Source organism: Dama dama, chromosome 14, assembly GCF_033118175.1.
Source record: "Dama dama isolate Ldn47 chromosome 14, ASM3311817v1, whole genome shotgun sequence".
Classification (NCBI taxonomy): domain Eukaryota; kingdom Metazoa; phylum Chordata; class Mammalia; order Artiodactyla; family Cervidae; genus Dama; species Dama dama.
In genome coordinates, this window is record NC_083694.1 from 38043011 (window position 1) to 38070108 (window position 27098).

Below are 27098 nucleotides of genomic sequence, written 5' to 3' on the forward strand. Positions count from 1 at the left end.
CATTTGCTTGTGTGATCTCTGCATCTCTAAACCAGATAAATTTCATTATTCATTTGGCACTCACTTTCTGTCTTGTGGATGTGACTTTTGTAAATTAATAATTATTAAGTATTGAGACCAACAGTGTCCCAGGCAATATACTAAGTACTCTAATACTCAAAATAACTCAAGAGGTATGTGTTAACATCCCTTCTTTATTGATAAAGAAAGTGAAGATTGAAAGAGGTTTAAAAAAAACACTTGCCAAAGTCAGCCAGCTAGTGAATGGCAGAGTGAGGATTTAAAACTAGGCTCCAAACATCACAAGCTTTCCACCATGGCACTCTGCTTAATTTTGTCCATTGATTTCATTCATTTATTGAAACAGAGGATATCATTCTCTTAATCCAATGAGAACTCACTGAGACATGTAGGCCTGGTGAGAGGTCACTGCAAAAGGAGGAGCCAAAGACCACAGGCTCGTGGGTGGGGGCTGGGAAAAAGAAGAAAATAGGATGACACTGGGGCTTTTGGCTTCAGTATTGATTACGATGCCTTTAAACAACACCGTGAATCAGGAAGAGGAGTGGGTTTGGTGAAGGAGAGGACATTCTTTTGTGAGTATCTTGAGTAAAGTGCCCATTACTTCCACATGGAGCTGCCCAGAAGCGGGGAAGCAGTGGTTAAAAGCATGGTCTTTGGTGTCAACCAGCCTTGGTCTTGAATCTGAGCTCCACCACTTCTTAGCTGCATGTCTTGGGACAAATTACTTTACCTCAGAGGGTTTGTTTCTCATATGTAAAACAGGAAGAATACCTACCACAAAGAGCTGTTAGAAAGATAGAATTAAATTCATATAACTAGCAGAAAGCTGATGTATAGCACAGGGAAGGCCAGTCTGGTGCTCTGTGATGACCTGGAGGGGTGGGATGGGGGGAGAGGAAGGCTCAAGAGGGAGGGATATATATATTGTTATAACTGATATATGTTGAGGTACAGCAGAGACCATCACAATATCGTAAAACAACTATCCTCCAATAAAAAAAACAAGTCATATAAAATGGTGAATATGTCAGGCATATATGTACTCATTATATGTTATCACAATTACACATGTTATTACAATTATACAGATGATTAAAGTAAGTGTGGCCCTGGAGTAGGAGACATCTGAGCTGGAGAATGAATTTAGGTATCACTGGTGTATAAGCAGTGGTTGAAGGCATAAGAATCAATGAAACAGGCAAGTGTAAGAAGCAGAGATCACAACTTGAATGCCCCATGGCCAGCAAGTGAGTGAAGTGAGTTGGTGTAAGCACATTTGCACACAGTATGAACTGGGGGGACTCTAGAGAAATGAAGAGTGCATAGTTTCTCTAAAAAGGGAGGCTGCTACCCAGACTGAGATGATTTCTGTCATGTCAAAATTGGGCCCAGTGTCACCAGATCTTCTGTTTTCCATTGTTCTGTCAAAACAAGTCAAAAATTTCCCAGTATTTAACTGTTGGTGACTAAAGTCAAACTTAATAAGTAAACTGAACACATCCATAAGCTAGATAGTGGCTTGTCAGCTGCCAGACTGTGATCCCCCCAGTGTAGAGAAAGAGGGCTGAGGATGGAGCTCTATAGAGCATTATCACAAAAGAGATAGGCAGAGAAAGAAGAGAGGTGAAGGAGATCAGACAGGCAGAGAACAGAGATGGAAAGAGTGGCCCGGAGAGAGGTGAATTCAGAGAAAGTCCAGGAAGAAGAGCATTCAGGAAGGAGGTTTACCACCACCACAGGTGGCACAGGGATCACTGTGGCCAGACTGTGCACACAAACGCATTAAGAGCTGGGACCTCTACTTAAGACTGCAGATATAATTACTTTGAAGGAGAGGGGATGTAATACTCAAGGAGATCATCCCAGACTTAGAAACAAGACAAGTAGTACTGAGGAAAAGGATAACAGTGAAGAGAATTCTATTTGAATCCACCTCTTGAACCAGGAAGAGGAGCCCTGAGAACTTATGGTGAATACGTTTTCAAAAGCAAAGGTGGAGTCTGGCAGCTCAACCATCCCTTGGATATAATTCCAATGGCTGGAATTGGAGGCAGATAGGAAACCAGCAAGTTTTCTCTGTCCTCCCCTATTCGGGGAATTAGCCGATCAGAACATGGAAAGGAAGAGAAAGATAAATAAAAACTCTCAACACTCTAACCAGTAGTGAATTCTAAGATCTTTTATTTGTTTCCATGTAAATATCAATATTATTATTAGCTATATTATTAATATTAATATTAACACTCTCCGAGAGCCAGGAGAGCACTAAATACAAAATTACGATTTAAAATAGGGGACCTGCCCGATATGCTTAAGAAAAATTACGATTTGAATCAAGACTGGAATCCTTTCAGTCATTCCCTAAACAAAAAGTCACTAAGTAACAACTGGCAACTATTCTCAAAGGAATTGGGGCCTCCCCCATGAGTCATCAGGGAAAGAATCCACCTGCAATGCAGGAGACACAGGAGACATCTGTTCGATCCTGGGCTGGGAAGATTCCCTGGAGAACGAAATGGCAACCCATTTCAGTATTCTTGACTTGAATATTACATGGACAGAAGAGCCTGGCGGGCTACAGCCCATGGGGTTGCAAATAGACATGACAGCACGCACACATGCTCACAGAAATCACCAACAACGCTGAGGGAAAATACTAGGTGGTCCAGGAAAAAAAAAAAATTACTCCACACATTAAAAGAGAAGATTATATATCTTGACTCACAGCAACCAGTACATAGGTATTTACTATGTACATTCACATTTACCTTTATGAGCATAAGATTCTAAAATGATCATTCAACAAGAGAAAAAAGCAGGATCCCAAGGTAGGAAATTAGTTGTCCAGGGTCCCGTGGCCAGTTAGTGACAGAGTCAAAATTAGAATTCCAATCTCCTGACTTTTCATTTACACAAAACTCCACTGTTTTCAGAGAAAGGTTAATTATCCCTTTGATTGAATGATTTAAATGGGACACATGTACTTTGATGGGTGGAAGCTGGCAGAAGTATCCCTGTGTCGCTGAAGGAGGCCAGCATGGGAGAAGCAGGCCACGTGTACCTAAAAGGAGGGGGCACCTGTGAGGAGAGGCCATAATGCAAAAGACAACCAACTCACAGAACAACTAAGCTTTGGCCTGGAATGCATATGTCCAGAAAAAATACAGTCAGAAATTCCAAACTTAAAAAACATGTATTTTCTTAAATATTATCTGCAGTGATAAACATGTACTTATTAGCAACCACTCTGAATAACTTTGACTTTGCAAAACACAGTCAATAACAAACAAGTACACACACACACACACACACACATTTAAATCCTCTAAGTAGTCAAGACACATATCATAGAATATCTTGCTCAGAACAATTCACGTTGGGGACTTCCCTGGCAGACCAATGGTTAGGACTTGGCACTTTCACTGCCGTGGGCCTGGGTTCAGTCCCTGGTTGGGGAACTAAGATCCTGTAAGCCATGCAGTGCAGCCCAAGGGTGGGGGCACAATTCACCTAAAGCATTTTTTTGAAACCAGCAAGGTGATACCTGAGCACAAGATGTGGGGCTGAGTATGTATCTCAGCATTAGGCATGTGTTACACTGCCTCTCTGTGGCAAACAATGTGATTTCCTCCCCAGACTATTAAAATTTCCACTGACTTTTATCCTGAGAGGTGCAGTTTCACTGCACTCCTGTGTGATAAAGATAACCCTCACAATAAATTATCTCACTCTCCCAGCTTAGAAAAGTCCCATCAGCTTTCCTTAAGTCACTGATTAGGTTTTTCAAGCATCTCACCCCCGAGATGGTTCTTTGAAGGGAAATATCTATCAAGAACATTTGGAGGCTGGGAAAGAAAAATGGAGAAAACGAGGGGGGGTGGGGGGAAGCCCAGAGCGGAGTATTCCTTAGCCAGCTACCCTCATCAAGTCCTGACAGCTGTTCATAAGGTGCTTTTCCTTTTGAATTCCTCCACATGAGGGAGAGATCGGGCTTCTATGCAGACTACAACAAATTTCACCTTGGAGAGGCACCTCTGCTCGCGAGGAGTCAGTCCACTGGCTTTGCAGATTCAAAACCCCTCTCCTTGGTCTTCTTCATTTTGACAGTGTCAGATGACAAATGGTAGTCAAATGTCTTTTTCAATAATGAAAGTTTATTACGATAATTTCCTGACCAACAGGAACAACATCTTGAGGAAGAGGCACCTTTTTTCTTACTCTGGTGGAGGTGCCTAACAGGCTTGAGGAAATCTTGAGGGATGAGGAGGGCTAGGTGATTTAGAAGACATAGGATAAATACATAAAGTTAAGTGGTATGTAAAAACAAGTTTTAAATATCCCTGAGTGGGGGTGGGAGTGATCTGCTTCTGGTCACATCTCACATGGCCAAATATGAGGGCTGAGCTGGGACAACGCGTCCACTCCCAAGGAAGAATCAGAGTCCTGTCCACCCCCAGTGTGGCATTCATGCTGGTTCCTGGCTTGGGTGCAACCATCAGGTCCTCAGTAGACACAGAATCCACCAGGATTTTGATGAATGAGAATCAACTCCCCACCATTCACCTGGATGTCTTCACAGGAGGCATTCTGAGTGGTCACATTCAGGTAGACTTTGTCCTTGAAACGCAGATAGGCCACTGTGACAGAGTCAACAAACTTGACCATGTTCAGGGAGAAAAGAGGTTCCCGACCCTTTCGGTACAGAAGCCTGAGGCTGAGATTCTGGGAGAAGTAGCCCTTCAGAGAGATGAGATAAAACCCATCACAGGTGATGATGATTGAGTTGTTCTGCACCTTCATGGTTCCATCCGTGTCTGGAGATGTGATGATGAAACCATTCTCATTTTCACACTCTAAGGAGGGTAGGGTAAAAAAAAAAAAAAAAAAAAAAGAATGACTCCTTAGCTCAGCGTTGGGCAACCACCTTCCAATATATCTAGAAACATATGAAGAAAAAGTCATAGGGACAGATTTTGAAGAATAAAAGTAAGAGAAGACTGTTTCTATATGAGGGTTGGAATCCGCTTTCCCTGTGGAATGGAAGAGGCAAAGCTAATACTAGTAGTCAAGAGAGTTTCAGAGGGGGCTGGGATTCAAGAGTGGAGAGATTAAAGCAACTGGCAGTTGTCACAACACACCTGTGGCAGGAAATGGAGTCTCAAGGTTTCCCTGATTTTTCAAAATCAGGAGGGATTGGCAACTTCAGTGCATTGAACTTTGTTCAATGGATTGATTAGGGCAAACGGTGGTGGAAGTGCCTCTTGCCTGGGTTCTGCACACCCCGTCCACACAAAGTAATCGCTTTTAACTCTTCTCTATCCTCTCTCCAAGCTTCCCTGATGGCTCAGATGGGAAAGAATCTGCCTGCAACACAGGAGACCCGGGTTTGATCCCTCGGTTGGGAAGATCCTCTGGAGAAGGGAATGGCTACCCACTCCAGTATTCTTGCCTGGAGAATTCCATGGACAGAGGAGCCTGGTGGGCTACAGTCCATGGAGTTGCAAAGAGTTGGACACAATGGAGCGAATAACACTCACTTTTTTTTATTCTTCTCTCCATGTCACCATGAAATGAAAATTCTTCACATGCCCTGGCAACTAGACTTCTCAACAACATGTATTACTGGCCTTTGTCAACAATCACTTAAGCTTAGTTATGCTTCAATACTAAGTGAAGCTTAGTCTGTGGGTTCAGGTTCTGATATAAGAGCTCAAGAACATAGACTTATTTCTCCCTTCTCTCTTCTACCTTCTTATTGTCAATTTTTACTGGAAGGTGCCTTGGGAATAGTGGTTACCACAGGAAAAAGAAAAGGAAAAGTAGCAGAACACAGAATGATAACTGTAATAGCTTTGCGTGGGGCCATTTCAAGCATAAATCAAAAACTAAATATCTTCTACTTCCACGGCAGCCTCAGTATCATCCTAAATGGTCAAGTAACGACACTTCAAACTCTCCATTCTGGCCCATGTCCCTCGGTGATAGGAAAGATTAAGTTCCCACTGCTGGGCACAATTCAGTAATTCTTGCTTTGAATCAAGTCCATGGGAAATACTTCAAATTGAAAATGAGGATCACTTATAGAAGGCAAGATATATTTTCCTTTGACTCAAGAGGACTTAATAAATGAATATCCATACAGAAACCACTGGTGGTTGTCCTAGTATTAATCTTGGATTCAAATAATGCTCTCTTGTTAAAGATATCACATTACCTTTAAGTCCCCCAACTCTCATTAAGGTAAAATTTTGTCTTATAATAGAATTACTGGGGAATGATATATCTTACAGTCAGACAGACTTGTAAGAAGCCTTCATTTTCTTACCTAAAAAGTGAGAGTAATTTCTACTCAAAGGGTTCCTGGGAGGATTAAGTGAGGAATATAATGTACAGTGACAAGCACTTATCTGTTAACTAATTACTCCCCTTTTCTTCTTTGACCTTAATGAAAATAATATGCAGGCTCCAACAATTTCAGGATTTAATGTTTCCCTAAGAAAATGGAGAGATCATATGTTCTAGGGGAAATTAAGAAGCTGGAGAGAAGATTCTTTTAAAACTATTAACCAATTAAACTTTTGACAATACTTACTGGTAAACCGTACTCTGATACTCTGTATTGGAGGGTACTGAGATGGCACCTAAAGGAAGAAAAAGCATATATTTTTAGGGAAAAAAATGAACAAGTAGAATCGACACATCATATCCATCCTATGAAGCAGAAATGCAGCAGGTAAAGAGACTGACTTGAGATTAGACTTGCCTTTTCTACGTGAGTTAGATGCAGCCTTCTTGCCTGCCCCCACTGCTTTTCCATAACATCTCATAAGGTAAGTTAGGAGTCTTCTGCTCTCTCATGCAAGCATCTAAGTAAGATCTATCCTCACTTGCCAAACTCTTCCTTGGTATATTATTTTGGCTCCCTGAGCCCCAATTTCCCATTTTAGATAATAGAGCACTTAGAAGTTATCTTGTTAAGAAACCCATTCAGTCATAGAGATTCTTCATGGACAAGGCTGTGACCAGTCAATCCTTCACGGCCACAGACTTCCAGAATGGACTGGGAGTGAAGTCTGGGAGCCTCCTGGCTGCTCGCCTTTTCACTGTAAAACAGGATTAAGCGTGTCCTACGTTCAAGGCCCACAGGCAATAAAAACTCTTCAAACCCTTCAGAGATGAGTAGATCTGTGAGTCAATTTTTAAAATGTTGGGTCTTTCTGTACTCTTTAGTTGTGTGTAAAACCTAACTTGAACTCAAAAGCAAGAAAGAAGTAAAGCAACAAAGAAAGAAAAGTTAACAGATAAAACATCTATGGAAATTTGGTGGTTAAAAGAACAAAGAAGTTCAATATGGGGCAAACTCCAAAATATATTAAGTGAAAAAAGCCAAAGCAAAAGGGAGAATCACATATAAAGTACATTTCCATTTGTGTTCAAAGAAAAAAAAAGAATTTTTGTGTGGGCACAGAATTTATTTAGAAGAATAAAGCACTGCCTCTGGAGAAAGGAACTAGAAGCCTGAGGACAGGAGTGGGAGGCACATTTATTTTCCACGGCTTACTTTCTTGTATTTTTAAATTTTTACATTACCTACTAAGAAGGGAAATAGAAACTAACAAACAAACAGAAAAACCTACCACCCATTGTGCCTGCAGAGAACAACAGCTCCTCCTACCAGGTTATTTTTGGCAAGATGTCCGGATCAAAGGTCTGGGGAGGAATTTGTTTTCATACTCTTGGGTGTGGAGTCCCTGCTTCCCACTTTTCTGGCACTCAAGGCAGCAGTCAAACGGACTCCACTGTGGCCTGCCCACGCTGATGAAGAATCCCCTACTTCCCTTGTACGTAAAGTCACAAGCCTCACCAAGCTGAAACCAACAGGCAGTGTAGGAAGAAGGGAGAGCCTTGCTGAGCCCTGCCAGTGGCTGGGCCCCTAGAGCAGTATTAGTCAGTGGTGAGCACGCAGAGAGGTGCTGACTCGGGAAGACCGAACAGTCTTTCCTCTCTCCCCTCTGTGGACTGTTTGTGAGGCTGGTCTAGTGTCCTTCATGCTTAAAGCGATGTTCTGGAAGAAGGCCTCTCAAAAGCTACATTACCCAAACACCGTAATTCCCTGGGTAAATGAATGAATGCCCCTGCTGCTCTCAAGGCAGGCTGGTTCCTTGGCCACCTTGTTAAAGTCAGACGCAGACTGCGCAGTTGCACCAAGAGCAGGGCTCAGCATGCAGCAACCTGGTCCTAAGGCCAGCCAGGCAAGTACTTAGGCAGGTTTCATAACATCTCTGGGTGTCAGTTTTTTCTATCTTTAGAAATTCCTCAAAGATCAGAGACACTCCTTTCAGCACTGTTTATGATTTAAAATTTAAAAGTTGCAACCCTACGCCAATTTCAATGAAAGAGAGAAACAGGAAGCCTCTTCATCCCAAATTCACGTCAAACTCTCTGACTTAAAAGTCCTCATGATCTGATTATTTGACTGACTGTGCAAACTTTCCATAAGGTTCCTGCAAAACAATGACATTTCCCAATGTTCTGAAACACTGTGATGAAGAAGTCAGAGCGGTAATGATCAAGAAGACATTCTGAGATCAAGATGCTGACAGGCAGCAAGGAAGGCACACAGGACTTCCTCTTTTAGGGAGATTCACTTCTACTCCAGGCTTCCTTTCCTCCTGAAGCTTACCCAGCATTAGAAATTTGCATTTTCTCATCTTCCTAGCGTCACCACCACCAGGCCTTGGTCATTTGTGGAATAAGATGGCTCTTTCTCTTGCTCCATGACTTTCCACAACCTCTCCCTTCATCCTCCAAACCTGATTACTTCATGCTAACTACCCCACTGCCCAGAAATACCCCCACAGTGCCCAATTCAAGGCCTTCTATGGCCTGGTGCCAACCTCCTTGTCAAGCATTACTGCTACCCATATCCTATCTGTGCTTTATGCTTGGATTAACTATTTCCTCTAATCCTTTAAATAAAGCCTGGTAGGACAAAGAGGGTGCAGGCTTGGGAGTAAGATTTGTTCAAACTGTGACTCCTCTAGTTCTGTTGAATTTGGATGTTAAATACCACTTCTGAGCTTTAGCTTTCATGTCTGTGAAAATAAGGCATATTATTATTGGGATCCTCGAGGAGATGACTATAAAGCTCAAAGTTCACATATGTGAAAATACTCAGGAGTTTGCCTGGCACGTGGTAAGCATTCAAAAAATACTTGCTTCCTTTGTTCTCTCCACCAAGAATGTCCCTTCATCTATGTCTACCCATCAAAATATCAACTTCAAGGCCTAAATCAAATCCCTGGCTTCTGGGTCTCCCATAGCAAGTACTTAAAAATTACTCTATTCACACATGGATGTTTATAAGAGCTTTGTTTCTTATTGTTAAAACTTGCCAAGGAGAAGCAATCAAGATATCCCTCTGTAGGTTGAATGGATAAATAAACTGTGATACATCCAGACAACGGAGTAACAATGTTAAAAAGAAATGAGCTTTCAAGCCATGGAAAGACATGGACACACTTTAAATGTATATCACTAAGTAAAAGAAGACAATCTGAAAAGACTACATAATGTATGATTTCAAATGTGTGATGTTTTGGAAAAGGCAAAACTATAGCGACAGTTAAAGAGCAGTGGTTGCCAGGGAGGAGGGAGAGATGAATAGGTGAAGTGTAGAAGATTTTTAGAGTAGTGAAACTGTTCTGCACAATACTCTAATGGTGGGTACATGTTATTGTTCATTTGTTAAAATCCATAAAATGTACAATACCAAGAGTGAACCCTGATGTAAGAAAAAAAAAAAAATTTAATCACTCTACTGATTTTCATTCTACCACCACTGGATACATGTCTCCTCTCCACTACAAGACTACCTAGCTGTGTGCTCTTGGGAAAATGTCATTACCTTGCTGACTTTTAGCTCCTTCATCCATAAAATGGAAAGAGTAAACCCTGTATCTCAGAAGGTTGTTGTGAATGAGATCATGTAGCACTGCAGCACCTGACCTGGAACACTGTAAGGAGTTGATAAATGTCCACTATTATCCTTGGATGCTCATGGGAGACAAGATCCATGTCATGTTCTTAATTTAGCCACTATAACACTAACTTAGCTTGACATATGACTACAGAATGAGAGAATAAAAAAAAAAAAAGGAAGTCCAACCAAATCCCTAAAATATCAGCTCTCTGTAGCCCAGAAGAACATCACAAAATTATTCTGGCTTTATAAGAAAAATTACCAGAAAAAAATCAGATAACATTAATTTTACCCACAGGCATAGTTGTTTTTTTATATAACAAGAAAATAAAAATCCTCATATCTTCTCCAGATAATAGAAAAAAATGGACTATATCAAAGATCCCAAAGGGCTTTCATGTAAGGACAAGCTATAGAACAAAGCTTCTTCAATCTGCAAAGTCTGAAGAGCTCATACTATCTTCAAAGGGGACTAGAAATTCTTCTAAGTCAGTACACCAGGATCAAAGTACAGTCCTGAAGTTTCAGTGAGATGGCCTCAGAAGCATGAGTATAAAAGAAGTCATCTTCCAACTGAACACTGTATTCTACAGATGAAGAAAATGAGACCCACAGAAGTAAAGGGATTCGACTCCAGCCGCCTGGAATCCAGAACAATTTTCACTGTTTCACACAACAGTTTTTCTTCTCCTCATGCAAATTTTAAGTGGAGAGAAATTTCTTTGAAGATTTTACCAACAGTTCATTTCTTGTGTCCACTTTAGTGCCAAGTTGGAGGAAGGAAGATGTGATCATGCACAGCAGATTGGCAGGGTGATGGTCTCATGATGACCTCCTCATGGGAATGCAAAGGGAGAGCCAAAAGTTTAGGCTTCCCTCCTGGGTATGGGGGCTGTCATAAATAGAGCCAAGAACACAGAGTACTCAGAGGCAGCTGATACATGGGCTATCTGACCAACTGACTGAATAATGCATATGCCCTGTCTAGGAGCAGCTGACGATGCAACTAAAGGTCAGCTGGCCCAGTGTTATCATATACATTAGTCACCTGGGAAATCTGTAAAAATGTGTACATGGCCAGTTTATTCATAAAGATTCAGATTCAAAAGGTCTAGATGGACGCAGTAATCTCATTTTTACAAGCACCCAAGGTTCAAGATTTGAGAATTACTACACTCTACTGTGAACTCCTGAAGGCCCAAATCCAGAAGATGTATCTTCAACCATTCCCTTGGCAAAAATCATGCCTGTCCTAAAGCTGGTGCTCAACTATCGATATTATTTAATAGTTGATTGAATAGATTATATGATTGCCATATTATTGGTGATTTGAAACAGTATTGACAATTATTGAGTACCTACTATTCGGCAGGTATCACATTCAACTCTAAGAACACAAAGGGAAAGAATACACAGTCCTTAGTTTTGACAAACTTGTATGTCAACTGGGGAGATAATTCCCCCACATAAAACCACTGGTAAAGAGCAACAGGCAATTTATGCCACAAGGTTCCAGAGAACAGAAAAAACCACTGCAGGCTTTGGGAGCTCAAGGAGGAAAGACGTGGGCTTAGGCCTTAAAAGAGAAAGAGGACCCAGAGAATCCAAAGGCACTGCTTAGAGGAAAGGTCTAGAAATGAGACCATTTTTGGTGTATTCAAGAAAAACAGTAAAAACTTATTCAAAACTTAAAACATGCCATGCACTGCATTACTCTTTCTGAAATCCATTACCTTGTTTGCTTTCAAAATAATACTATTAAATAGAAATAATAATTACTCATGTCTTATAGATAGAAAGAAATGAGAATCAGTGTTGTTTAGAACTTGCTCAGGAATAAACAGGTATTAACTTGAGTTTGATTGAACCTCAAGTTCATGATAACATCCTTTCTCTTTATCCTATTCTATCTTGAGAGTAAAAAACCGCTATGAAAACATTTGTCTGAGGGTTCAAGATTAATTTATTTTTAATTTTCAATACTAAACAAGATTAAAAGATTAGGTTTTAGATAGTTGTCAAAACACTCAGATATATCTCAGAATATCTAAACATTCTCCAGAAAAGAGCTCTTTAGTCAACTCTCCAAGGTTGTTTGTATAGTTCAGGTTGGCAAAGTCGTTACCTGGATTCTAATTAGATGCAACTGTCCTGGCAAGGGGCAGCAGGACAAATAAAGTAGGCAGCAAATAGGTGATGCAAAGAGTCAGAATAATGTCCTTTCCTGACCTCTCTCAGTACCTGAAACACTGAACTATCTAAGAACAAAGATGGAAAATGTCTGATATACAGCATTTATCCAGCAGCCTGTACCATGTCCCCCAAAAGGTGCTGCTTACCTCATGAGTTCATCTCTAGAATGTGTGAATTTCTTATTCTGACTCACTGGGATGTGACATGAGGCTGCCAACGTTATACTCATGTGGCATTTGTCCTGGAGGGGGTGTATCTGTGGCAGGAGGGAATGATACTCATCAAATGTGAAACCAGGAAGTGGGCTCTGCATTCACTATGTGGGCCTTGCCCTTCCTCACTTGCTGTCAGTCAAGATCCCAGGTCGGAGTGGGATGAGATGTGAGTCAGTGGAGGACAGTGCAGAAACAGGTATGCGATCATGGTTCAGCATGCAACCTCCACAAGGATGTGAATGTCTCCTCCCCCAACAATGGGCTTCACATCAATCAGAGAAGACCTGAGAGATTATGAAAGCAAAGTCTTATAGGCTCTGAGGGTGTTTCTGAATGAGCCTCCAAAGAGGAAGATGGAATTTTCCATATTTACCCATTACAGTGGGTTGGGAAGGCAGACTCTTCTCCTGGTGGATTTAGTATATACTCAATGGAAACTCCCTTACAAAGCACAGGGCCCTAACTTCTGATCAGGAAAGTTCAGAATCCAACTCAGAGAAAGGAATAGGAAGAATGAACAAAAACTGATTATTTGGCTGGTCTTCCATAATCAGGAAAGTTTATCCTCAAAGTGATATTTCTTAGACATGAAGATGTGTGACTTTGAAAATCATGTCGAGTAAAGAGTCTATTAAGATGAAAGAACACAAAGAAAAGCATTTTAACTGTCTTTCTAGACTTTCTTTTTCTCTGTCACCACCCTTCACCATGGCTGCCAGCACCTTTCTGCTGTAATCCCTCTTTTTAAACTCTTACTATACTCTCTACTACACAGCCCATGTGATATAGCCCCCTCTCTCTAACCACTTCCACTTTTCTTGTCAAATTTATTTAGTAATGGCTGGCCTCTACTCACTGATCCTCTCCTCTCTATCTCAGGGAACAGGAACTGTGGTTTCACTGTCCCAAATGCTTAGCAAGATCCCTAAGAGGGATGGGGGTGGAGAAGGAAATGGCAACCCAATCCAGTGTTTTTGCCTGGAGAATCCCAGGGACGGGGGAGCCTGGTGGGCTGCCGTCTATGGGATCACACAGAGTTGGACACGACTGAAGTGACTTAGCAGCAGCAGCAAGAGGGACGGGGGAGCCTGGTGGGTTGCCATCTATGGGGTCGCACAGAATCGGACACGACTTAAGTGACTTAGCAGCAAGAGGAGTATCAGGTATTCAGATAAACAACCAAATGAACCAAAAGCATCCATGTGACATGAATGCACCTTCAAAATTTTGTGATTTGCAATTCTTTATATCCTCAAGGGGAAGATTTTCTTTTATCTGGGTTTCCCTTTCCACATTTGCTGGTAAATTCCTTAAGTACACTAACAGAGGGGTCTGCCAAAACATTTCTAAGAACTCCCATAGAATAGTGAATATAACAAAAAAAGAAATAGACTCACAAATATAGAGAACAAAATAGTGGTTACCAGTGAGAGGAGAGGGAAGTGGGAACTGTAAAGTACAAACTACCATGTATAAAATAAGCTATGAGCATGTACTGTACAATACAAGGAATAAAGCCAATATTTTATAATAACAATTAATGAAATACAATCTTTAAAAATTGTGAATCACTATTATACACCTGAAAAAACTTACATAATCTTGTACATCAACTATACCTCAATTTTAAAAAATTAAATTGAAAAAAAGAAACAACTTCCTTCCTCACCTTGGGAATCAGGTAACTTTCAAAATATCCTAGTTTTTACCTTGGTGGCTCAGCAGTAAAGAATCCGCCTGCAATGCAGGAGGCCTAGGTTCGATCCCTGGGTCGAGAAGATCCCCTGGAAGAAAGCATGGCAACCCACTCTAATACTCTCGCCTAGAGAATCCCATGGACAGAGGAGCCTGGCAGGCTGCAGTCCATAGGGCTGCAGAGTCGGACACAACTGAAGCGACTCCGCAGCAACAGCAGCAAAGCAACAGGAAAGGTTGGCTTACAAGGTACCTATTGCATTATCACAAATTTTACAATGCCTTCAACATAATGGCATTTATAAATAAATGATCACTGAATCCCTTAGACTGTACCCTGACACTGGCTCTGTGCTGTGCATAGTCACTCAGTCATGTCCAACTCTTTGTGACCCCATGAACTATACCCCACCAGGCTCCTCTGTCCATGGAGATTCTCCAGGCAAGAATACTGGAGTAGGTTGCCATGCCCTCCTCCAGGGGACACTAACCAACACCATATGTGGCTCGAGGTTTTTTTAAACTGCCCCATTCATCCTTGAGTACAAAGCGGGTAGCACCATTATTATGATCAGTATCTTTCTATCTGAAGTTACTCATTCCCCATCTCACTGGCCATATAAAAGAGTAGGCACTATTGCTTTGGAAAGGCAACCTAGTAGAAATGGACCAGGCATTGGGCTGGGAACAGGAACACTCAGGTCTGGTCGTAAGCCAGAACAAGTCCTTTCCTTTCTCAGTTTTGAATTTCCTCATTTTTATATCCTCATTTTTTAACTCTCAATTAAGATGGTTGAATAAGCAGAGTGGAATGGGGACTGTCTAAGGACTTTTTCAATACCAGAGATTAGGAAAATCCTAACATTCAAAAGAGAAAGCCCAAATTATTGGTGGAGAAGAAGATCCTTTGAACAGAAGATCTTTTCAACACATTAATACATGATAATAAATCCCTCAGCCACAACAAAAGAACAGGTTTTCTCCCCAAGTGGCTCCCTCTGATGGTTAATGAAGAATCATGAGTATCTTTTGTGTTGTTTATGCAATGACGCTCTTAGCCTCATTTGCAGTAAGGCTAAATAATCCTCAAACTACATTATGGTGTGAACCAAGACTGGTGACTGGTAAAAATCATCACAGAACAGCAGTGGAATGTGATGGTGGTGGTGGTGACAATAATGATAATGACATTTTAAACTAAAGCCTTCCCGTTAAATAATGGAAGAGAAATGAAGCACCTGATGCAAAAATTAAAGTACACTTGCTTTATAATCCCAATCGAGAAAATAGCTATTGAAACTAGCCCTCTGTGAAATTCTTACTGAAGAGCTGTATTCAACTAGTTTTACCCAGTACTATCAAGCCAGGGAACGCTAAGGATTGCTGGGAGCCCTCAGAAGCTAGAAAGAGGCACGGAAGGATCCTGGAGGATTCTTCCCTACAGCCTTCAGACGGAGCAGGGTACTGCTGACATGTTGACTTTGAATACCTATCCTCCAAAACTGTGAAAGGTTAAATTTCTTTTAAGCTACCAAATTTGCAGTGCCACCCTGGTTGAAAAGATATTTGCATATAGTGTGAAATCACACTTACAACATTAAAATAATTCTTCGAATCAGTCTGGCAGAACTAGAAAGGCCCATGGAGATTATATAGTCTAATCTCCTTATTGTTTAAAAAAAAAGAAAAGTACCTCTTGAAGTGAATAAATGACTGAGCCAATGCCCCAATCTAAGTCCCCTTTCTCTTCTATGAATGAATCACACATGGCAATGATTTGTTTTACCAAAATAACCTATAAGGTAGTACACATTTGTTAAAGCTTCATTGATTGTGTTATCTGAATTTGTGGCAGGAGATTCAGATCTCTTTTTTAAAAGAATCTTTCTTCCCTTTATTCCAGGTTATAAATCTTCCCCCAGTTTTTCTACATAGGCAATTAATGTCAGGAAAGGAAAAAATTTTAAAACAGCCAGGTAAAATGCTTACAGCTTAGAGCCACATAGTCTTGGCCAGGTGTAATGGAAAGAGACAGGACTAGAATTTAAGCCTAGTCCTGATTTATAACCAGACCTTCCTATATTGACCTAGACAAGTCTCTATGCCTCAGACTTCCTCACTATAAAACTGCCTACGAATATCTATCACCATCCAAGATCGTAGTGAAGAAGTAAGGACAACGTAGGGACAAGATCGCAAAACCAGAGATGGTATTTCAAGTAGCACCAGGAGTGACACCCGTCAACCTCTCCCAAAAAAGAGCTGAGTTTCCAGTCTTCATCATACCACATACAAGGCCAGATTAAGATTTTTACAGGCCATGGAAATTAAAAAGATTAACCACCCAACACACTGCTAACTCAAAATATATTTTACATTACTAAGCAGTAAAACGTGTCTTTTACAACTTCTTTTATAACCCAGTAAAGATTTTATAATTTCCCTTGGTGACTATTTTGATGCTTATAATTTTTTGCAATGTTAATTGTCATTTTCATTTTGATCTTAGGTTCTGTAGGCTCATGCTACGTGACTTACAGGACAGCCCAGCCTGAAAGTATATCATTTACACTCATCCCCCCAGATCCCTACCTGTATAACATCCTGGGAGTGACGCTTTCTATCCGTACCCCTTATTCAATTAGTATTGGAAGAACTAAAGTTTGGGTCTACTTGCCGCTCTTTCTGTCAGAGCGTGTTCTTAACTAGCATTTTCAATGTTATCAAAGCAAGACAAATTAATACAAATTAATAACACATCAAACTTGCATTTCAGAATGAAAGGTTTGTTGAAAAGAAAAAAAATACATAATTATGCCCCTCTTAGCTCCAACATTTCTAGCATTGTGAGCCAGACCACTCTTCTAAGTATAAGTTTCTGCCTTATTTGGAAACCAAGTTATTAGAGGATTGGATGAACTACATTAATGTAGGGGGAGGTGGAACCCGTCTGGGCCATGTGTTCTAAGTGAACACATCTATCTATTTTAGATTTCTGAACCACTTTCAGACACTAACCTGATAATTTTTATATGCTCATAAATTCTCCCCTTCATTTTTCCTTTGCTAATACAGCCATGGCATCTTAATTAGACATCTAAATTCAAATAAGCTAGAATTATTTCAAGGGGTTTTTCTTAATCTTAAAAATTACAGTAAGAAAGCCAAATTCATGAAGTTAAGGTTGACCTTACCTATGATATGCTTTCTGAGTTTGAGTTATTGAGTTGCATGTGTGCTACAAGGTAAACAGTTTAGTGGGTGGTATGCTTATAGAAGCATGTTTATAAATAATAATAATTTAAACATTTACAAAGCTCTGTAACAGAGTTGTTCCTCACAATAATCAAATTCCAGTTTTGGAGATGATTAAATTGATACTTGGGGAATTTCAGGGAATTTACCCAGAGTCACAAAGCTAAAACACTGGACTGAACTAGATTCTTCTAGTCCCTGATCCAATGTACTATCTCCTATACCTCAATAACTCCCCTAAAATTTTGAGAAGATATGATGCATTTTTGTATAAAAAGTGTTTTAATTCCTTCATTTAGCTACAACAAAACACACTAGCCATGGGATATTGGGGAATCCAATTCCATCCCAACACTACCATTTATTTTATCTGTGACTATGAGAAATAGCTTTTCTACTTTGCTATTCAGCTGCTACCCTTTCATTTCCTAAACAGGAATAACAACACTGTACCTGCTTCCTGAGAAATCTGTATGCAGGTCAAAAAGCAACAGTTAGAACTGGATGTGGAACAACAGACTGGTTCCAAATCGGGAAAGGAGTACGTCAAGGCTGTATATTGTCACCCTGCTTATTTAACTTACATGCAGAGTATTTCATGAGAAATGCTGGATTGGATGAAGCACAAGCTGGAATCAAGATTGCCGGGAGATATATCAATAACCTCAGATATGCAGATGACACCACCACACTTATGGCAGAAAGTGAAGAACTAAAGAGCCTCTTGGTGAAAGTGAAAGAGGAGAATGAAAAAGTTGGCTTAAAACTCAACATTCAAAAAACTAAGATCATGGCATCTGGTCCCATCACTTCATGGCAAATAGACGGGAAAACAACGGGAACAGTGACAAATTTTATCTTTTGGGGCTCCAAAATCACTGCAGATAGTGACTGCAGCCTTGAAATTAAGACACTTGCTCCTTGGAAGAAAAGTTATGACCAACCTAGACAGCATATTAAAAAGCAGAGACATTACTTTGCCAACAAAGATCTGTCTAGTCAAAGCTATTGTTTTTCCAGTAGTCATATATGGATGTGAGAAGTGGACTATAAAGAAAGCTGAGCGTCAAAGAATTGATGCTTTTGAACTGTGGTTTTGGAGGAGATTCTTGAGAGTCTCTTGGACAACAAGGAGATCAAACCAGTCCATCCTAAAGGAAATCAGTCCTGAATATTCATTGGAAGGACTGATGCTGAAGTTGAGACTCCAGTACTTTGGCCACCTGGTGCCAAGAACTGACTCATTAGAAAACACCCTGATGCTGGGAAAGATTGAAGACAGGAGGAGAAGGGGACGACAGAGGAAGAGATGGTTGGATGGCATCACTGACTCAATGGACATGAGTTTGAGTAAACTCCAGGAGTGGTGATGGACAGAGAGGCCTGGCGTGCTGCAGTCCATGGGGTCACAAAGAGTCGGACACGACTGAGCGACTGAACTGAACTGAACACTGTACATGGCTCCCTCAACCTAAATGGTCTCAGAAGATTAACATTCATTAACCATGAATGCAAAATTCCTAAAGTGGGTGTGAACCTGCGGGTTCTCTGAGAGGGAGGGATACAGAAATAATTTCTATTAAAAGAAACAGAATTGGAAGGGCAGGGTGGTCAGCCATTAGGCAAGGCTAGGTCTACTCAGGGCTAGCAGCTAGGAGCTGAAGTCAGAGAAAAGGAATAGGGAGGTTATATTCCAAGGTCTATACCAAGAGCCTCTCTGCTCACTTTACATCTCTCCTCTGAGTGTGTACATTTGTTTCCATTCATGTGTATATACGTGACATTTTCCAGCATGATTCCTGTCTGAACAATCCCTGTCCTATTTTGAGTACTTGAGTCAGAACCTATATCTAAATTTTTCTTGTAGAAAATATCATCACTGCATAAACAGTGAACAATATTAGGTGCTCCTTATATTGTTCATCCTCTTACACACGATGAGCACTTGGCTTCTTCAGAAAAGTGTTCTAATCTTAACTTCTCGGGGCGAGGGGTAAAAAAAGAGTGGGTTCTGTTTAAAAGCTATTTGAGAACTGTTAGTTTTACTGTGGTGCCCCCTAGTGCTATGTGAGATGAGACGCATTTTCTCTATTTGCCAGCATGTAGACCATGTAAGAGAAGTGAAATCTGGAGAAGCAACAACTTGGGTAATTTTTCTTGTATTTTCTTTTTTTCTTTTGTACAGAATGGAATGAAGTGTGTTCCCTTAGCACACGTCACAAGGCCCTTTGTGTCCTGTCCCCACCTAGATTTTCATTTTCGTCCCCTTTCTCCAATGAACACTCACCTCCAACCATTCTGAACAACTTGCCTTTTTACCTAGAAAGCCTTCTGCCCCTACCCAGCCACCATCATTCCTCTTGTCTATTTAAAGAATTTCTACTATTTTTTTAAGATTTTTTGATATGGATCATTTTTTGTCTCTACTGAATTTATTACAAGATTGCTTTTGCTTTATGTTTTGGTTTTTTGGCCCCAAGGTATGTGGGATCCTAGCTCCCCGACCTGGGATCAAATCTGCACCCCCTACATTGGGAGGCAAAGTCTTAACCACCAGACCACCAGGGAGGTCCCTCTACTCCTAACATCAGCTGAAGCATCACCTCCTTCTCCAGCTTCTACCCTCCCTGAGTTTCTGTTTTCCTATCTGCAAGTGGACTGTGTCTAATGTCTGTTCAACCTAACAAGTCTATATATTTTCTGTAGTATCTCCTTTAAGAGCCTCAAAATACTTAATGACAAATCAGTTCAATACTTCAGGTGTTTCTTTTTAATTCCCATAAAAGTGCCATTCCCTCCTCCAGGGGGATTTTCCCAACCCAGCGATTGAACTTGGATCTCCTGTGTTATAGGCAGATTCTTAACCATTTCAACCATCAGGGAAGCCCATAAAATTGCTTCAGTTCAGTTCAGTCGCTCAGTCGTGTCTGACTCTTTGCAACCCTGTGGACTACATTGTGCCAGGCTTCTGAGGCCCAAGAATACTGGAGTGGGTAGCCTATCTCTTCTCCAGGGGATCTTCCCAATCCAGGAATTGAACCGGGGTCTCCTGAATTGCAGACAGATTCTTTACCAACTGAGCTATCAGGGAAACCAATAAAATTGCTTATAAAATGCAAATTCAATTGCACTGAAAATTATTTATTTCCATGTCTATCATTAAAAATGTCTTTAAAAACTTGTTAAAATCACATGGGGACACATCTAATTTGACCTAAAATCTGAGACAAAAATTTTTAAACAAAAATGTCTCTTATTCTTCCTAAAGGATATAAAGTCCAAGTTATAGTCTGAAACTTCACCAAGAAACTGAATTCTAACTCTGGCCATTGTTGATACAGAGCTGGTCAGCTCAATGACCTCCCCTTCTGTCTTCTCCAGTAATAAAAGTGATAAGAATATAAACCTTTAACTGTGGGTGGGATTTGCTGATAAATAATCACTAAAAGCACATTTTTCAAGTGCTCTGATACAGATCTTGGAAGAGCCCAGCATCAGTAGCTCTGAGATACATGGGTATAATTTATAAAAGCTTCTCACCTTATACATCAACTTTTTTCTGCCATCATTCCCAGCTAAACTTACAGGGAAGCCTGGAAGCCTGTAAGCAGCAGCCCCAATAATTGTACTGGTTTTTGTGACTCAATTTTGTAACTTGCATCATGGATATTATTGTACAGTATCTATTTCTTTCCCCTTTCTAAATAAGGTATTTTGCTAATCCAGAATAAGTTATTTAGAAATGTGCATAGTATATGAATAAATACAGATTACACATATATGTACAAATCTGATTTCCCCCAGTCCCTTCTTAAGAACCAGGGTATCCATAAGCTTAGGCACAAAAATCTGTTCACTTAGATTTGTATTTCTCAGATCCTCATATCCATTTTATGAGTATAAATTACATATTCACAGGATATTGACCTGGAAGAGATATTTCTGACCATTTGATCCAAATGCCTCATGTTTCAGTAGAGAAAATCAGGGTTCAAAGAGGGAAGTGAATTATATAAGGAGTGGGTAAGGTCTTTTTATCTGCCATCTCAAAAACAAAAACTTCTGCTTTTCACATAGTAAAACTTAACCAAGTGGTAAGAAAACAAATATTACTAAATAAACTTGATTGAAAGGAAGGCTGACTGCCAAATGGAGTTTAACAGTTACATACCTATTTTTTTTCACAGAGTCATCCACACTGGAAAATTTTTATGAAGTTAAAAATTAAATCTAAGAAATAAGGAAAAATCATGATTATTCCCCAAATATCTTTCTCCTACAATAAAAGATCCAATTTAACTAGGTAAATGATGAGTATTTCAGCTCTATTTCAACTCCTCTATAGATCACTGTAATACAATGTCTTATAAAAGTAGAGCTTTGATAGGCATCCCCACCTACCTATCCTTCAACCAAAATCCCAAACAATCTTATCCATGAATTTAGAAAAGCTCCGAGTCTATGTTCCTTCTTCAGCAGTTACTTTATACCCTCTTCTCTCAGTCTCTCTCCTCTACACACTGCTGCCACCATGACTGACCAAGTTCTGGGAAAAATACACACGACCTCTCTAAGCTATTCTTTCCCTTAACAAAGTGTATGAGATCACAACTAAGGACACATCGTACTGCCTTGGGTCCCATTAATAGTATAAGAAACTGTGTTAGCTAAAACAGTCTAGTGAGAAATAAGAAAATAATTAATGTCAAGTGAACAATTCCAAATATCTGAGCCACAGAAAATTTTGTATCTAGAATATATAAGAACACAGTTTTTGAGCAAACAGCTCTAACGTACCTCCTCCATCTTTGCTTCCCTTTCTGTGCCAGGACCTGAGAAGGCTAATTCTCTCCCAAAAATCAGCTCACCGTGAATTCCAGTATCCTAGAAGCCAGCATTCAGCTGCCCTTCCACGCTCTAACACAGAATTGCTGGGTGACTTGCTAGAAAGAACCCCTCTCCACTGCCTCCCCTGGGTATTAATATTCCAGGGTGGCCCCCTGCCACCAGCCAGCTACACGTCTGTATCTGTTCCATGTTTTGCTCTCTCCCATCCTCTGAGCCCTAGTGCAATTAATTGTTGAGGCTTGACTAGGGCCATCTGTTCTGTTTTTTTGTTTTTTTTTTGTTTTTTTTTTAATCATCCCACAGTGCAAGGAAATATGTAACATTGTGGTTGTTTCAAAAAGCAGTCTCAGGGCTCCCGGACCTTGTGAATAAACTCAGCTGTTCTATTTTGGGTTACTCTGTTTTCTTCTCGGAAGAGCCTAATTCCGGTCTTGTCTTGGGCATCCTGCCATGGACACCTTGCTCCTCCCCCCACACCCTCTCCCCAAAATCACCTATTCTAATTTCACCCAAAGGGTTCTGCGCGGAGAAGGAAATGTGTGGCGTGATGAAGACAGTACGGGTGTGCTGGGGTGCTCACTGGTCTGCAGACTTGAGCATGACACTAGTACCCTTCGGGAATTTGGAGACACGAGCACCCTCTGCGGGACAGTGATCACGACCGCACCCCCATTAGACTGCAGGCACCGAAAACCCGTTTCCTGTAGACAGAGACAAGCCCAGGCATTGTCTAGGACTCTGCTCATCTTAGCCTGATCTAATGTGAGGTACCCAGTCTCTGACCTGGCCATCAGAAATGAAAGTTCCCATTGTCTGACCTTTACCAGTGAGAGACTTTTCTAACCAAGAGCAACCACCAGGCAAACAAGAATTATCAGACTAGCCCCAACAAGGGAACACAGGGCCACTACACATTTATTTTCTTTTTCAGTGGAATCTCCTGCAGTCAAGAACATCCGTAAAGAGCTAATAATGTTTTTATATATGAACAACTATGAAAAAAAAAATAATAATGTAAACAGGACCAGAATAAAGAGATGGAAAAATGGAAAGAATTTCTTCATTAAGCAGCGTGGGGGGCGGGGGGGAGTACTAAAATGATGATCTTCCACTACATAATGTATTGGACAAAGTGATGTCAGTAAGTTGTGATTGGTAGAGAAAGACTGTGAAAAACAATGTCTGATTAAGTTGTTGGGATAAACATTCAGCCACGTGCACATACAGACATGAACACATATATCTCTGCCCTTAAATATATATAGGTTAGCTATTTAAAAGAACTTCATATTGATACCTTCAGCATTCTTCAGAAAGCATATCTCCTTGAGTCTATGGGGTTTATGAATACAATGAGAAAGTATAATAATGTACAAAGGAAATAAAAAAATTTATTATTTCCTTTCTACATTAATTCCCTGATCAGTTGCTTACTAGCAGAACAGATAAACCAAGTAGGTATGTCAGGGACTCAAAGCTTCAAAGTGACAGTTCACAGAAGAATACCAGGATTTTTATGTTGTAAAGAAAAAGATTAATCCAGAAGCAGTGTCCCTGCCCTATCTCCACTGTGCCTCACCACTGCCACTGCTGAAAAAAAGGAAGGAAAAGAGAGACACGAGGGTGCTTGACCACATTTTACAATCGCCGAACAGAAAAGGGAAAACAATTTGGTGTCAGACTATTTCCAAGTGACCATTTGCAGCTGCCATCAGCCTGAGCTGGAGGAAAGGACATGTTGGTCGGTGCATCTTACCTGAGCATAGAAGTGCAGACAGATGTAGGTGAGACACAGGAGAAGCCCCAGCCCCTGAATTATGGAGGCCACCAGCAATAGCTTGTTCCTCAAGAATCTCCGTCCTGGTGCGTTTCCCACATTCTCGTCCAGGGGTTGGACCCCTTCCATCTTCACAATCTGAATGCAGGGACGATGAAAACTGTGACAGAGGGAAACCTGAGGGAGAACTGACTTCTTCCCCACAAAGAAGGAGATGAAGCCAACACAATGTGTATCAATTAGAAGATACACAGAGGTCCCAGGACCAGAGATAAGAGGCGATTGAAAGAGCAGAGAGGACTCTCTCAGTTTTAATGCTTCAGCTTTTGCAGGCAGGCGGGGGAACTTCTTTGTGACTAATCTGAATTTCCCCTTTACTTTCTTTCTTTTTTTTTCTCTGGGCTAACAGGGAGTTGTTTTTGTGGCATTCCAGTTCTGATTTGAGTGACTGTGAAAAGACAGTCATAAAAGTGTGCTATTTTCTTAATTTCTCATTGCACCAGTAACCAAATTGTGGGTCACTTGATAAAGATAAAAATCATCATCCGTTGATGTAGAAGCTCACCTATCTCTTCCCCAAGGTGTCTTAAATCATAGAAGAAATTTAAGGAAAACGCTAGCTTGAGTTCTTGCCTGCACTTCATTGGGTAACTAAGCATTGAACCCATTCTACAGATTCAGGAAAAAAAGGCACACACAGACCATCCTTGAAGTGAAAAAAAGAAAAAGAAAAGATGAAGATAGGATGGCAAATTATGCAGAATAAAGGAGTGAGATCCTCTAGTTTTAGTCCAATGCATTATAATAAATAAACTAGTATATACTGAGCATATACAATGTGTCAGGCACTATGCTAAACAGCCTTACTATCTTTTTCTCATTTAATCTTTGAGGCAAACTCAGTAAATACTTACATGACTAATTCTAAGCATAGCAGGAAGGAAGCAGAAGAGTATCCTGACTTTTTCCCCTCTTCTCTACTTTACATTTTCTCCATACATAATTTTTGCATGAATGAACACATGCATAGCTTCAAATAAGCTATGTACCTTTCTTTGAGGTCAGGGGTAGACTTAGAATTTGTAAAGTAAGAGTATCCTACCAGTAGGCACTACTTGCCCTTTACCACTGAAATGAATGATAAAATGAAATAAATGATAAAATTATTGATAATGGCAAGTTCAAATTAATAAATATTAACCGAGTACACGGTAAGTGCTGTGCTACACTGGACAGCACAGGTACACCGGAAGGGGCTGTTTAAGACACAACTCTTCCATGGGCCAGTATGTCTCTCTGGGCTCCCCAACAGCTGCTCAACAGATATTTAAAGAGGGGAAGGGGGGAGGAATTTTCTAATATCAACAAAATAAATGAGCTGTCATATGCAACCTATTTTTATAGAAAATTGGTATGAGGCACACTCAAAAGGAAAACAGCTTATAGGAAATGGAAAGTATGTTTATTAATACAATAACACAGTTTAAATCAATTAGTATATGAATTGATACCCTCATTATAATCATCATACCTTGCATTTGCAGAACACACTGGTCTTTAAGTCTTTGTCTGAAATGTACAGTGACTGAGACACTACACTACATACTCCAAGCCAAAACTGGAAGTCAAGTTCCATCTAAACTTATTCTAAATAGTTTTTAAATTCTAAATAGTTATTCCTATGAGAGTCTAATTCTTGAGTAATAGTTAATAGTTCTAAATAAATAAACATTAAAATCAGTAACTGTTTCAAAAACTGACTAGAAGAGCCACAGCAACAACAACAAAAAAGCCTAATATAACTACTGGAAACAATAGAAACCAGCTGAAAAATAAATAGTGAAAACTATTAAGGCTGAAAATAAAAAAATAAACATTTACAGAGTTCATCCTTGTGGCCTAAGTAGCATGTTTTCTCATTGTTAACAGCTTGGCTTCTCTGAAGCAAAATGGACAATTACTAATATACAAATTACTGTCTTTACAGACCAATGAGAACTCTGCAACAGAACGAATTTCCAGTTTGGTGATGTCCCAGGAAAGTTAAACCAACTATACCAACACTTGGGCCTGCACATCTGAGGCACACCTCTCGTCTCCTACCTGCCATGTTTTACCTACTTACAATTTTTTATTGACACTTAAATGATGTTTTACAGTTAACTGTTTCTTTTTGAATTGAATACATTCTCACAACTGTTTTAACATTCTTTGTGCAAAGAGGAGAAACACACATGGAAAGATAAATAGCAACTGGGTTGGAGGTTCTGGGCAAGAACTTTTGACAAGATTATGAAAGCATTTCAAAAGTTCATCATTGGGCTAGTCTACATTTGGAACAAATGAAGCCATCAATCAGAGATCAGTGTTGGGCAGATGGACAGAGTCCTCTATCTCCAAAGTTGACATGTTTTTTAGAGGTCAAGTACGTCACCTGAATCTGTGCAATTTTTTAAAAGCATTTCACAAAGATCCAATACACAGACCCACCAGAGCAAATCAGCCTTGGAATGGCAGCCTCAGATTTCATTCAAAGCAATTATCTTCTCACAGATCTTCAATCTCCAAATAAACAACCACTTCAAGACTATAGAAAAGTATATCGGAAGGCGTTAAGAAAAAGCTTTAACTAACAGGACACCTCCTGTTTAGGAAGCAGCAAAACTTTTTTGTGTAGGAGGGTGGTGTCTGCCTTTTTTGTTGTTTTGTTTGGGGGGGAAACTTTTGATTTGGGGGGGTTTGGGTGGTAAAATCCACACTTTTCACTTGTTTCTTAAGTCATCAGTCTATTCGACAAGCATGAGCTGGGTGTCTACACTGTGGTGCTGGGGGAAAAGAAATTAGTAAACAGGAGGTCACAGACAGGAAAGGAGAACCAGCACAATCAGGAAAGGACTGCATCCGAGGTGGTTATACACGGCTGGGTTAAGAACTTTGAACTGTATCCTGAAGGCACTGGGGAAATACAGAAAGCAGGGCACAACAGTATTACATTTTAGGAAAAAAAATCACTGGATGAAACAGAAATGGCAGGGTGGGATCCAGGAGATCAACTGGGGGACTTTTCCAGGGTGTTCTGTGCCAGTTGAGGGGATGGGTAAGCCTAAAA

The 27098-nt window shown here is 40.3% G+C and overlaps 1 protein-coding gene across 2 annotated transcripts; it reads right to left on the reverse strand.

Moving 5' to 3' along the window:
• Nucleotides 1-2322: 2322 nt before the first annotated feature.
• Nucleotides 2323-24140, reverse strand: TNFSF4 (TNF superfamily member 4). 2 transcript variants are annotated; one of them, XM_061161221.1, is made up of 3 exons: nt 23969-24140; nt 6617-6665; nt 2323-4877 (listed from the first exon to the last, which is right to left on the reverse strand). In XM_061161221.1, exons 1-3 carry the CDS (start codon nt 24116-24118, stop codon nt 4528-4530), a joined length of 549 nt encoding a protein of 182 aa, XP_061017204.1. In that variant the 5' UTR covers nt 24119-24140; the 3' UTR covers nt 2323-4527. The 2 variants fall into 2 exon arrangements, with proteins under 2 accessions (XP_061017204.1, XP_061017206.1); XM_061161223.1 differs by lacking the exon at nt 23969-24140 and adding an exon at nt 22162-22293.
• Nucleotides 24141-27098: the final 2958 nt, after the last annotated feature.